The 14509-nt window shown below is 32.1% G+C and overlaps 1 protein-coding gene across 4 annotated transcripts in view; it reads right to left on the bottom strand.

The window, feature by feature from the left end:
* The window catches only part of GKAP1 (G kinase anchoring protein 1), a 75906-nt gene that overhangs the window by 27468 nt on the left and 33929 nt on the right, over positions 1–14509 (bottom strand). For all 4 annotated transcript variants that reach the window (XM_045840386.1, XM_045840387.1, XM_045840388.1 and 1 more), the window contains exons 5-7: positions 13535–13612; positions 10283–10406; positions 7990–8012 (exon numbers count right to left, since the gene is read on the bottom strand). In XM_045840386.1, coding sequence (XP_045696342.1) covers positions 7990–8012; positions 10283–10406; positions 13535–13612 — 225 coding nt within the window. The remainder of the gene's footprint in view (positions 1–7989; positions 8013–10282; positions 10407–13534; positions 13613–14509) is intronic.

Genomic DNA, 14509 nt, shown 5'->3' on the forward strand with positions numbered 1-14509 from the left:
AGAAAAGCCCCTGGGACCTGGTGGCTTCACTGGTGAATTCCATCAAATATTTAAAGAAGACTACAAGAAAAGAAAACCACAGACCAATAAACCTTATGAACATCAATGCAAAAATCCTCAAAAGAATACTAGCAAAGAAAATTCAGCAACATATTGAAATCATACACTATGACCAAGTCAACCCACAAAATGGGAAAAAATATTTGCAAATCACATTTCTGGTAAGGGATAAATATCAAAAATATATAACTCCTAAAACTCAATAAACAAACAACCCAATTTAAAAATAAGCAAGGATGAAAAGACATCTCTCTAATGAAGATATATGAACAGCCAATAAACACACAAAAAGACACTCAACATCACTAATCATTAGGGAAATGCAAATCAAACCAACAGAAAGATACCTCCTCATATCATTAGGATGATTACTATTAAATAAAAACCCAGCAAGTAAGTGTTGACAAGGATAGAGAAACATCCTTACACACTATTGGTACAGCCACTGTGTAACACAGTATGGTGATTCCTCAAAATATTAATATGGAATTACTATATGATCCAGCAATTCTACTTCTGGGTATATCCCTTAAAGAACTGAGAGCAAAGACTCAAAGAAATATTTAGATACCCATGTTCATAGCAGCATTACTCACAATAGCTAAAGCATGGAAGCAACTTGAATGTCCACTGACAAATGGATAAGCAAAATGTGCTACAAACACATATACACAAATGGAGTATTATTCAGCCATAAAAAGTCAATTCTGCAATATGCTTTAACATGGATGAAACTTGAGGACATCGTGCTAAGTGAAATAAGTCAGTCACAAAAAGGCAAATAATGTATATACTAGACTTACATGAGGTACTCAGAGTACTCAAAGTCATAGAGACAAAAGGTAGAATAGTGGTTGCCAGGGGCTGGAGTGGGAGGAGCAGGAGGAATGACTGTTTAATAAGCATGTATCTCCAGCTTTACTAGATGAAACAGTTATGGAGATGGACAGTGGTAAAGCTGCACAACCATGTAAGTGTGCTTAATACCACTGAACTGTACATTTAAAAATGGTTAAGATGGCAAATGTTACATTATGTGTATTTACCAAAACAAAAAAAGAAAAGTCTAATCATAGACTTTAAAGGAGAACTAAAACTATAAAGCTTCTAGAATAGGTCATTGTGGCCCTGAGTTAGGCAAAAAGTTATTAATAGAACAAGAAAAGCACAATCCATAAAAGAAAAAAAATGAATAAACTAGAATTTGTCAAAAGACACCATTAAGAAATTAAAGGCAAGTAACAGTCTGGAAGAAAATACTTGCAAATTACATTATTGATAGAGTATCTGTATCCAGAATGTGTAGAGACCGTACAAAATAATAAGACAACACACTTAAAATGGGTAAAAGATAAAGATGTTTTACCAAAGACATAAGAATGGCTGGTGAGTACATAAAAAGATGCTCAAAATTATGAAAAGGAAAAAAACTACTGATATACACAACATAGAGGAGCCTTCAAATATTTTGCTGAGGGAAAAGAAACAGACTAAAAAATAACATACTGCATGCTTTATTTTAAATAAAGACACAAAACTGATCTATGACAACAGAAATCAGAACAGTGGTTTGCCTGTGGGGGTGGGGAAGGGCATGAAGTATTATAATTCTTGAAGTACTCCCATGAAGTACTGGGAGAGGGCAGAAAGGAACTTTCTGCTATGATGAAAATGTTCTTTACCTTGATAGGGATGTAGGTCACACAGATATATGCATTTGTCAAACCTCATCAAACTGCACTCTTAAGACCTGGGCATTCATTCTATTGTGTGTAAAAAAAACAAACCTAGCTCCCTACTGAATACCTATTTCCTAACTGGAGAACACATCCTTTACAGAGTAAACTGACAAATATTAATGCTTTTTTCAATAACTTCTTTCATATTTTCTAGGGGCTCCAAGTCACCTCCTAAAAGAATAACCTCTAAGCTTTATAGTTTCAATTCTAAATATACAGTAACATGCAAACCTCAAAAAGCTTCATCTACTCTTTTTTTTTTTTTTTTGCCATTCTTGGGTGCTTTGAACTTATATCAAGATAAATACTAAATAATGGTGTTCTTTAGTTCCACCACTAAATAATGGTGTTTTTAAATGAGCTACTATATTAAAGATGACATAATACATATGGTACTTCTACTTTCTACTCTTCCCTAGGGTAGGCCCTGATGGATTCAAGTATTGAACTTGACTTAAAACAATTACTTATTAAGCTCTTCCAATGCAATTACTATTATGCTCTGCATATGCTACCCTCATAGAACTCACAATCTACTGACAAAAACACATAATAACAAACAATTATTAAGCACTCTTTTTTACGTATCAGCAAGGGCAAATACCTGTAAGCATGCAGCCATTTAGTCCTCTTTTACAAATGGTAAACATAATTGATAGTGGCACATTTTCTTCCTGAGCAAGTCTGCAGTCTCAGAATTCTTCTTAATGCAGAGCTCAATGAAGGCCCTAACAATGTGCTTGAACTGACAGAAAAAATAAGAAATCTATGTGCCTCTGTTGTAAGTGTTGTAAAAAAACACAGAAGAAGCAGACCAAAACAGGTTAGGGAAGGTTTTAGTGAGAAGACAGAACATTCATTCATTCATCAATCAACATCATTTATATTACCTAATATGTGACAGGAATTAGGACTACCAGCAAAACTAAATCAACAAGACATGGTCCCATACTTCCAAGAACTCAAACTCTAGTGAAAGAACAAAACAATAATAAAATAGGCTGTTAAAGGCTATGAAGTGTACACAAGGTATCCTGGGCATCTAAATAACACCATAATCAGGGAAAGCTTCCAGGAAAGAGTACTTTTTGTCCAAGTTCTGAAGCATAGTTAGCCAAATAAAAAAAGATGGAAGGGAAGTGACATCACCAAGATAGAAACAGGTCATTCCGGGCTTTGTCATTCCCTTCACAAGAATAGCTATTCATGGACAAGACACCACTGAAGAAGACGTAGGGAAAAATACATGGGTAGGCAAGGTAGTATGAAAAAATATTCTGGGTTCAGAAAAACGCCAAATACTTTCACAAGGCTTGATGCAGAATCAATCTTCAAATGTGAGAAAAAAATTTTTAAAACTAGTAAGAAAAGGGTAATGGCTGGGTGACTTCTGATTTTATAAACTCTCCTCCACCATTCAATTATTATAATACTATATGCATGTATTCCTGAATTTTAAATTTAATAAAGAACTCTAAAAAATAATAAATCAAGGAAATAATCATTAACAGCTGCTAAAACCAATGAGTGAAAGTGATGGAAAACATTATAATGGCTGACAATACCTGAACCCACTCATCTAAATTTTAAACAAACTTTTTAAAATTTTAGAATAGTCTGACAGAAAAGTTTCTGATTAGACAGAGTTTCCATACATCTCTCACCCAGTTTATCCTTCTGATAACATCTTACATTATCACAGTATATTTTACAATTAAAGAACTAACACTGCCACATTATTACAACTAGACTCCACTGTCCTTTTTCTGTTCCAAGATCCCATCTAGGATATATTACATTTAGTTGTCATGTCTCCTTAGCTTTCTCTGGTCCATGACAGTTTCTCAGACTTTGTTTCTGATAACCTTGGTAGTTTTAAGGAGTACTGGTCCTACTGGTCTGGTATTTTGTAGACTGTCCCTTGATTTGGGTTTGTCTGATATGTTTCTCATGGTTAGACTGGGTTGTGGTTTTTGGGACAGAGGGAGAGACCACAAAGTCATAGGCCATGTTCATCATATAGTATCACATCAAGGGTACATGCTATCAACCTGATTTACCACTAATAACAGTGACAGTGATCACATGGTCAAGGTTGTGTTTGCTAGGTTTCTCCAATGTAAAGTTACTTTCCCTCCCTCTGTACACCCTACTTTTTGGAAGCAAGTTACTCAAGGGGAGTGGAAGATGTTCTCTTCCCCAGAGGGGTAATATCTATATAAATTATTTATATTTTCTGTATGAGATTTGTCTCTCCTCTCCCTTTATTTACTTATTCAATCATTTATTTATATGACTATCAACTTATGGATAAGTACTTTATACTCTGGGTACCAATACTGTATATCTTATTTACTTTGTATCTCAAATTGTCCCAACTGTAGACATTGGGAAGTATTTTAGGTTGTTTCCTATTTCCCTCTGACATGCCCCTATATTTTGTTTTTTTTTTAAGTACTTCCTTGATTTCTAACATCACAAGATACTCCAGGTTCACCTTGTGTACCCCCACTTGTAGCCCTAGAAGCAGCCATATTTCTTCAAGTAATCCTGGTTCCTTTTAATGGAGAATCAATTTTAACATCATAAAAATGCTGTTCCCCCTGAGATATGCCTGGAAGCACATCACATCATCTAGAAAATACTCTTGCTTCCCTCATTTCCTCAAAAACAAACAAACAAAACAAAAACCAACCTGAATCTATCAAGCTTCAAAAGCTAATTAACAGTTTATACAATACCCTTTAAAGACATAACTCTGAGATCCCTCCATAATAAAGTGATCTGCCATGAGTGAAGCCAAAGATAGCAACTGAGACTTAGGAGAGAAATGAAGAGTCCCCACACTATATACATTTCTCAACCTAGTCAACTATGAAGCCAGTTCTTTCCCTATTCTTCCACTGTTTGGTTACATGAACCAATAAATGTCTCTCTTTTGCTTAAGCTGTATTGATTTGGGCTTCTGTTACTGACAACAAAAGCAAGCTAACAAATATAATAAATACAAATAAGGCATGGACACAAAAATGAGTTTAGCACATTGAAAGGAGTAAGATAATAGGTTGAATTGCTTAGGTAAAACCAAATTTTAGGTGAGATTTTTAAAAGCTGGGTAGCATTTATTATATTTAAGATTTAATGGTCTAACTAATATTGCTATTTTCCTGTGCTTTGGTAGCATTAACTATAGGGTTAACTTTTTTTAGCATATAATATTCATTTCAGTCACATACTGATCATTTATCATAATTTTAGAAATCAACAGATTGAATCTTTCCTTTTCAGCTAATATGTCTAGGGCCTAAAATGAATAAATTATTTATTCAAGCTCATATACCTATTGTAGAGATTTTGGAAGCATAATGCAATAAAAAGAAATAGACTATGATCTAGATAAAACTGGGTTTGTTCCCCAGCTCTCTCTTTTTTGAGAGAGAGAGAGAGCGAAAGAGACTGATTTGTTTTTCCACTTATTTATGCATTCATTTGGTTGATTCTTGCATATGCCCTGAGTGGGGACTGAACCCACAACTTTGGCATATCAGTGACAATGCTCTAACCACTTACCTACCCAGCCAGGGATTAATATAATTTTTTGCAGGTAGTACACATACATGATAGAAAATTCAAACATTTATATTGTGAAAAGTTAGCCTTTCTCCTATCCCAGTTCCCCTCCTTCTCTACCCTTTAGCAACTGTAAAATTCTTGGGTGCTCTCCTAGAGATCATCTATTCAAGCATATTAAAGATTTGACCTTTTAAAATTTAAGACTTCAAGACATATGATGATCACTAAAATTTTTAAAGATATTAAATGGTACCAGAGGACAGGAATTTAGGCCAGGTAAATGCAGGACTAAAGAGAAAAGGAATAGCTATGAGATACTTAATCCAGCAGTACTGGCATTTAAAAAGGCAACACATTAAAATTAAAAACAAACAAAACAACTTCAAGGATCAAATAATGCTATTTTAAAGACATGGTCATTTGAGGTTTTTAAGAGGTACGTACAAGTACCTACTCTATTATTCATTGTGCTTGTCTAGACTTCTCTTAAGATTTTCTTGACTACACCGCAGTGAAGGGTAGAGGACTGGTATAGCAGAGGCAGCCGAGAGCTCCTGCACATTTAATGAAGAAAAATTGTTCCCATCCTCTACTCCTGAGAGTGTCATTTATTTTAATCATTTCAAGGTGAAAGAGATTACAAAAAATTGGGACTGGAAAGTACTGAGACTAATAACACATAATCATAAATCATGAGGTAAATGGAAAAAGGGGAATTACAAAATTAACCTGAGAACAAGTTTAGCTAGCAGTTAGACAAATACATAGGCAGTTAAGTAATCCTCATCATCCAGCAATAAAGTAAAAAATAGTTTTTCTTTTAAATGTTATCCAGTGAATACCTGACTTATGAGGGGAAGAGTGGGAAGTATAGTATTCTCCACAGAGGTTAGGAATTTTAGAGTACGCATGGGAAAAAACATCTTGATGTAGGTAAAATATTAAAGATGGAAAGAATTAAATAAATTATTCCACATACAATATAACAAAGACTAGTAATTTTTAGGAGCAGAAAACATGTCATTTTAGAGTTGAAATCAGAATTTTTTTTCAAACTTCTCTTTTGAACTCTCTAAAAAAAAGTTTTCTAAATTATTAGAGCAATGGCATAACCACTTAAATATTCAAGTCACAGAAAGTAATACCAATAATGAAAATGGAACATAACTTTGGTATAATAAGTGTCAACAATAATGTGAATTACATTTTCTTTTGACCAATTTCTTAAAACAGTTACATAGGAAATAATTACAATTAGACTACATTTACAAATACAGAAAATCTCTTCATTGGAATTATTTAAAGTACATTTTATTACATATCAAGTTATTTATAAGAAAATGGGAACATAGCTCTTAAATTACAATGAAAGACAAGATGTATACTATGCCATATACCTATGCTTGTTTAGATATAATTCAGATTAAGTGTGTATGTTAAATGGATGAAATCCTGGTCACTCTGGATTTTTTCTTCTTTCAAATCAGGAAAGAAGAAAAAGCAAGCATGGAGTAGTTTATAAAAATTACTTTTCCCTCCACTAACAGTTGGAGGTAGTTTCTTAGGAATAAGGTGTACCATTTGTATCTGCTGGCCCATTCACATAATGCTAACTTCCATTTAAATCAATGGATTTAAAAAAAAAAATCAATCCAAAAGTACATGTTTTCCACTTTTAAACATAAAATTAAGTCTATATTTGTAGTCATTTAAATTTAATCTAAGAAATGGTAACAATGGTTTGTTAAAAACTTCAAAAGAATTTCTAGCATCTGTTTTACTAACAAATCAATTCTGTGTGTGAACAGTTAGTTAAGAGCTAAGTACTACAGTCAGAGACTTATTTAGATGTTGTTTTCAAATGCCTGAAACAACAAAAAAATGATCAAAAACCATATATGTACTCTAAAGTGAAACCAAGGGATATCTGGCCATCTGGAACAAAATCAATTAATGGAATTATTGACAAAATACATACATAATAAAAGAATAAAACTTTCAAATTATCACCTAAAGAAGTCAAAAGCACTCTTAACGATTTTTAGTGCCATCCTCAAATTAAAAGATATTTTATAGCAGTCTCATTTTCCAATTTTAGAAGGTTTATAAGAGGCTTTATAGAGTCTTAAAAAAAAAGAGTAACCAATAAAACTAAGTTATGGCTGCACTACCCTCTAATAGTGAATGCTAAGAAAAGTGTATCATTGGGTTAATCTTATCCATGAGTATAAACTATATAATCACAGCTAACCTCACAATTTCTCTATTTCCAAAATATCTTGAAACGGGGTTTCAGGATGTTTTTAAATAAAAGTTAAAGGCTTAGTTTCCCTAAAATTTTAACTTACATATCATAACTTTTTGGTTCAAAGGTACATACAAATTAGGATACTAAAGCCAAATGTTACTATATTTCATGCACATAATCATATTTTTATTCTGTCACAAAATATTTCATATCCTTATAACTGCCAGAAACATGATTGAATTTACTCATGAAAAACCTATGGGTTGTCTCTTAAATGGCTATGTCTCAAAAAAGACTTACGCTACCCATTAAAGTACTATTCCTAAAATCACAAGTGTTTTCTAAAATAAATGTGGTTACAACACTTACCTCTGTCTTTTTACTAATATGATCTGTAAAAAAGAAAAAAGTGACACTTCACTGAAGGAAATTAACATATAAAATATTTTAATATGTAAAATATTTAAACAAAGTAATTCAAAAGAATTTCAAAATTATAGTAAGAGTTTCAGAAGTCATTTGGGGGTTGCCTAGGATTCACCAGATTTATTTTTCTAGGTATGATGTTAAAATTCAGTATATAACTATTATTTTGTTCAGTTTAGGGACTAGGTCTTGTATCCCAGTAAATGCCACCCGTAATAAAGGGTATTATTAAATTTGAAACATTTGGGAATTCTACATCATTTAAGTTTTTGGTTTCACATAATATTTTTGGAAGTAGAGGAGAACTTGAGGGGGTACAAATATGTCTAAAATCAAATCACAGGATACTGTGGTTGATACTTATTATTTATTACTTCCTTAGTATATAAAATCCAAAGTCAAATAGTAATTTGTGTCCTTTAAAACTACTAGCTAGTTTATTTTTAAAAATACATTGCAGTGATTTGATATCCCACTTAAAAATTCTAAAAGTTGATGTATTATAGAATAAATACAAAAGGAAGGCAAAACAAATATATGTGGACTAAACAAATCATTGACTTAGTAACAACACAGCATTTGTAAAAAGGGATTACAGAATGAGGAAAAGGAAGATACATAAGAGAATCCACCCAGACAGAAGGCTGATACCAAAGTACAAATAGGGAGCAAGTGTTCTTATTTAAATTGAAAATGATCAGGATATGTAATATTTAATAATGTTTCCCGTGGACAGCAGAAATTTTCCATTCTCAAGGACTAATTAATTAAATAGAATAGCTTTCTTGTGACTGAAAATCTAAAAACTGAACCAGTTCTCTAAAGCATTTGTTGATGAGAATTGAGTCCATAAACATAGTAAATGACAAAATCACAAGTTTCAGATCTAATTACTAAATTCTAGTAGATTATACATTCTACTAGTATGTTCTACTTAACATAATATGATGTCAGAACCTGATGAAGAATGTGTTAATCATGTCTTGTAATAGTTGCAGAGTTTCCTTTAACAGTATCATCCTGATCTTTCTCAATCCATCTAATAAATTTATATACTTAATAAATCAAACATATGGAAAATAAAGGCATTTAAATTTTTTTCATGTTTCTGCTTAGTTTCTAATGAAGTATTTCTTATATAAAAATCTTTCTTACTAAAATTGGGAATTTTATTTTAACAGACATCTGTTCTTTTAACGCTAAACAAAGCAACTTTCCTGATCCATAAAGAAAAGCAAAATAATCCTCTAAATTTTATTCCTAATTTCACAGATAGGCTTGTTACTGAAAATAGTAAAGTAGGGTTGTTTTTTTTTTCCTATTACTGCTATGATATTAATAATCTTCACAGAATGAATGCCCAATGTATTAAGGCTAAATTCATATTGATCAAATAGGTTGCTCTGTCAATGAACAAATAGCTGTCCATTAGGTTAGCAACTTAAGCTAACTGGTATACACACAGTGCTGTTCAAAAAAATTTTTGACTGTGCTACCTAATAATGGAAGCTACTAGTCACGTGTGGCTACTGAGCACTTGCAATGTGGCCTATGCAACTAAGAAACTTTTTATTTTAGTTTATTTTAACTAATTTATATTTAAGTACCACACAGGAATATTGACTACCATATAATATAGTACAGAACCTAGTGTTTTGACAATTTCCAACATCAAAAAAAAAAGTGCTTTGTAATCTGTCTTAAAAAATTTAGTGGATGATATAATTTCCTTCTGTCTTCCCTTTTTTACAAAAAGAAAATAAAAATGATAATATAGTTTTCTGGTAATAAGTCCCATTCTAAAAATTTGCATTTTAATTTTCTAAGATGTAGTTCCAGATAACTTAAGGAGGCTGACCAATAATGGATGAAAGCTGAAGTTACTATTCCTGATCTAGTTTAAGCCAAACTACTTTATGTATAAGGACAATAATATCTTTGTTCCATGATGACTTAAAAACTACAAATGTCAATTTTTATTTTCAGTGAGTGTTAGAAAAGGGACAAATTTGGAAATATAAAAAGATAAGTTTTAGTGATGGGGCTTTTATAATTGATTTTAAATTACTTGAACCACTAAATGTCCTATTTCCAAACAGGTTTACATTCTATATTCTAAGCAGAAGATTAACAAAACAATGTTTACTTATTTTAAAAACCAGAAAGATACTTATAACTTAAGTATACAAAGACTTAGAACAGTATTTTAGCATAACAGATTTCACATATACATTACCCTCAGATTGAAAATCTTTTAGTGATACTGTGGGAGGTTTGTCTTTTCCCTGAAGATTCTTTCTTTTATCTTTTTTATTCATAACCTTTGACTGAGTTGAAGCATTTTCAGCATTTCCATACTCCTGAAAAGAATTATCAACAACCATTAAGCTTAGTTTACACTAGTAAAATCAACTTACTAACAGGTAATATGTTTACTAAAGTATTTTTTTAAAGATAAAAAGAAAATAAAAAATAAAAACTTAGGCTAGCCAACTTGTATAAAAGGATACCTGTTTATTTATACACTCAATCTCTTGCCTATTAAACATTAAAATAAAAACAGAAAGCTATGACTTGGTCTACTGCCTCCTGTACATGCCCCGACCAGGGACCAAACTCACAACCCAGGCATGTGCTCTAACCTGGAGTAGAACCAGCAACTTTTCGCTTTGCTGGTGACTGCCCAACCAACTTAACTTAAAACAATAATCTACAGTCAATTTGCTTTCTCACTCGCTGTCCCAACTCCTGAAATCTGGCTCCTGCTGTTCTCTGACACTAAAATTAAGGTCAACTTCCTTTTAAATGCCAAATCCAAAATCCAAAAGACATTCTTTTTCAAGCATTTCTTGGTTTTCCCAGTACATTTCTGACTACTCGAGTCTCCTTCACTGGCTTCCCTTTTCCCAACTCTGTTCTTAAAAATGTAACTGTTATTCACAATTAATCCATTTGAACTTATTCTATGCTTTATACCTATTGTTCTTCAAGCTCAAAGTTTAAAGTTCTACCTACACAATGACAATTTCTGTACGTGCAGACAACTGACCTGAGATATCCAATAAACATCTCCAATTCTCTTATTTAATGCCACCATCATCTGTTTAGGCCAAAAACATCAGAGTCATCCTTGCCTACTCTTTCTACACACTTTATATCCAAATTAGTCAGTAGGTCTTATTGAGTTTATTTCTTAAAGCTCTCTTAAATCTATTTTTTTCTTCATACCTTCTGTCATTTCCCCTATCCTCTTTTGATTCACACTGCCAACACCCTCTAATTTTAGCCCTTCAATCCATCTTCTACACTGCTACAGCACAAATTGCTAAAATAAAAACTTACAATCAATTTAAAAGTTAAAAATATTCAAGAATGCTGTGCATATGTATAAAATCTAATCTCCTTAGCCTGGTACACAGGTTCTTTATACCTTATTCTACCAACTCTAGGTCCCTACATTATACTTTTTCAATATGCTATACTCCTTTATACGTCCATGTTTTGTATACTTGTCACTCCTTCCCTGAAAATGCTGACTTTCCTACTACATATACTCTGTGAACTTTTTTGATTTTTTAAATCCTCACCCAAGGACATTTTCCTATTGTGTTCAGAGAGAGGAAGGGAGAAAGAGAAACATCAATGTGACAGAGAAGTATAGATCTGTTGCCTCCCACACATACCCGATAAGGTTGGAACCTGCAACCTAGGTATGTGCCCTGACTGGGAATCGAATCCACAACTTTTTGCTTATGTGATGATGATCCAACCAACTGAGCTACACCTTCCAAGGCTACCCTATGAACTTCTAATATGTATTATGACCCTCTTTTAAGAATCCTTTCCTAAAATTCTTCCCCATCAAAGGCAGACACTATTCTTCTATCTTTCTGAATTTCCACTGCACTGAGAACATATCTCTCTCAATTCTATGTACCATAAATATAGTATGTATGGCTCCCTGCACTAAACTCAAGGGCTGGGATCATGTCTTAATCTTTATATTGTGTGCCTAGCATATTTTGGCTATTCAAAAAAATATTTGTTGAGTAAGTGACAGAAGAAAATAGATAATAGAAAATGCCATCCCAAACTTTAGTTATTATAAAAATCCTGGAGCTGAAGTATAGTTTTCAAATTGAAGTAAATGACTTAAAACTCAATGACTACACCAATGTAATGATATCAAACTACCTAACACATACAAAAGGAGTTCATTCTTTGAGAGTCATTGTGTAATAAAACCAATTTGAGTACTACACCTATGACTGTGCTAAGAAAACTGGCATGGAAGCATGAAATTTAATCAACACAATCTACTCTACTACTCCTTTAAGATACAGCTAGACATTTTAGCTTTAGAATCTAGACATATATCTAAAAACAACAAATCATTATTGTTTAATAATTTTGATTTGATAAATTTTATCTTCAAATTGAGCAAGTCAGGAGGGCTTTTCCAATGTAACATGAAAGTCCCTTAAATGACTTAAGTCATAATAAAGCTAGTTGTATCAATTTTTGTAATTGCTAGCTTTGTGTCTAAATGGATAAGTAACAACAGGATTACAGTTATTCTTATTTTTTCAGGATAATAGGAATAGAGACATGGAAAATAAAACACATATAGTGTACAAAAGTTCACTTTACTGGCTTTCTTCGTCTTCCCTTGAGCTATGAATAAATAGCAAAATCATCTACTGTAAATTTTAATTACCCTCTTCTCTTCATCTTGAATGAAGGAGCTAGTGCACAATGACATAACCTAATGGCCCTTAAGTATGACCAGAAGCTACTTATGATCAACTACTGAGTAATCCAAGTTGAATAAATTTTATGGATCAAAAAAATCCCAATATATGTAAAGGACTAAATTCAAGTAATATAAAGATAATATAAATGCTCGATTTAAGTATATAAACTGGAAACCAACACTACTTTTTACTTTAATGTTTATATAGTTATGCAATGTAGAATGCATCTTGTAATTCTACAAGATGTAGAATGCATCAGCATACAGCCCAATATGACAACTTAGTGACAAATGGTGAGTTCAAAAAGCTAAATTATCAGAAATATCCTCCCATATACTTTAGTTAATTGTAGTGTTATCTTTAGCACAAGGTCTCTTAATGGATGCCCCTTGTACTCATACTTACATTTTTTAATCTACTTATTTTCTATGTTCATTTAAAATAAGTTAAAATAAATCATCTACTGTTCATTTAATTTACTCTCTTTCCTTCATGTTAGGTAGAGGGACTTTTGTAACTAAACATTCCAAATGATCAGACAAAGCTTAACCCACGTTTCTGTTGTCTCTCAAAACCTGAGAAGGAATCTTATTATAAAAACTTAATAATATTTTGTTAAATAATACATTTCTAGGACAAACTTTAAAAAAACTTTAATACAAAATTCAGGAAGGCTGGTCCTAACTTTTGAGAACTTAAATCTAATATAGCTAAATGAATAAATGTGTAAATACCTTTTTGTGTTCTTCATATTCTAATTTACTTAGCAACAATGCCTTCTCAAGATCTGCTTCAAACATTTCAGATGTCAGCTAAAAAAAAGTTTCACAATGAACAGATGATATGATTATACCACATTAACAAAATAACCATGACAATATATAGAAGAAAATAAAACAAACATTAAAAAATAGTCTGGGTTCTACAAAGTTATCAATCCATGCCAAAGTAAGGAACATTGTATTTTATAGACCATATCAAAGCAAAAATTTCCAATTCTGATATCCATTTCCTCTGTCACGGTAAATAATTTGTTGTATTATCACATAATCCTTTTACTTTAATAAAAAAATCTTATGAAGAATGTGTCACTGTAATGGATGTCGAAGGCACTGTGCAGTTTAGGACACTGAAAATATAAGTGATTATCATTCAAAATTATAATATTGAAAAATGCTAAGCATTATAAAACATACCATTTCCTTAATATAGATTAAACCACAGATATAGAATCTTTCAATAAGATGACCAAATGTCCTGGTATATGTCTGATATTGCACAATAATTACAGTGCATCCTTTTACTATCATTCTATTCCTTTATATGGTCGCTCTACCTTTAAAGTCACCTAGTATTATAACAAAATGATTTTCTGTAATCTACATCTCTTGGTTCGTCTTTTCCACCATGGAATCTCACCTTAACTTCTTACAATCTAGCTTCCATACCCTCTAATTGAGTACCTCTCTAACAATTTTCCTAATTGCCAAACAGAATTGCTACAATAGTTGAATGGGACTTTGGGTGGTCCAGCATTGGGAATAAAGTATGTCTACAACTGAATATAGGATAGTTGCAATAAGACAAAAGTAAACATCTTAAATTTGTAAGCAAGTGTTTGTCAATCTATACATCATGAATAATAAAAGCATAAATTTAATGGACATGTCTTGTTCTTTCAGTCCAGAATCCATTTCTTTATTCCTTTC

This window comes from Phyllostomus hastatus, unplaced genomic scaffold, assembly GCF_019186645.2.
Source record: "Phyllostomus hastatus isolate PE091 unplaced genomic scaffold, TTU_PhHast_1.1 phas_contig_34, whole genome shotgun sequence".
NCBI lineage: Eukaryota > Metazoa > Chordata > Mammalia > Chiroptera > Phyllostomidae > Phyllostomus > Phyllostomus hastatus.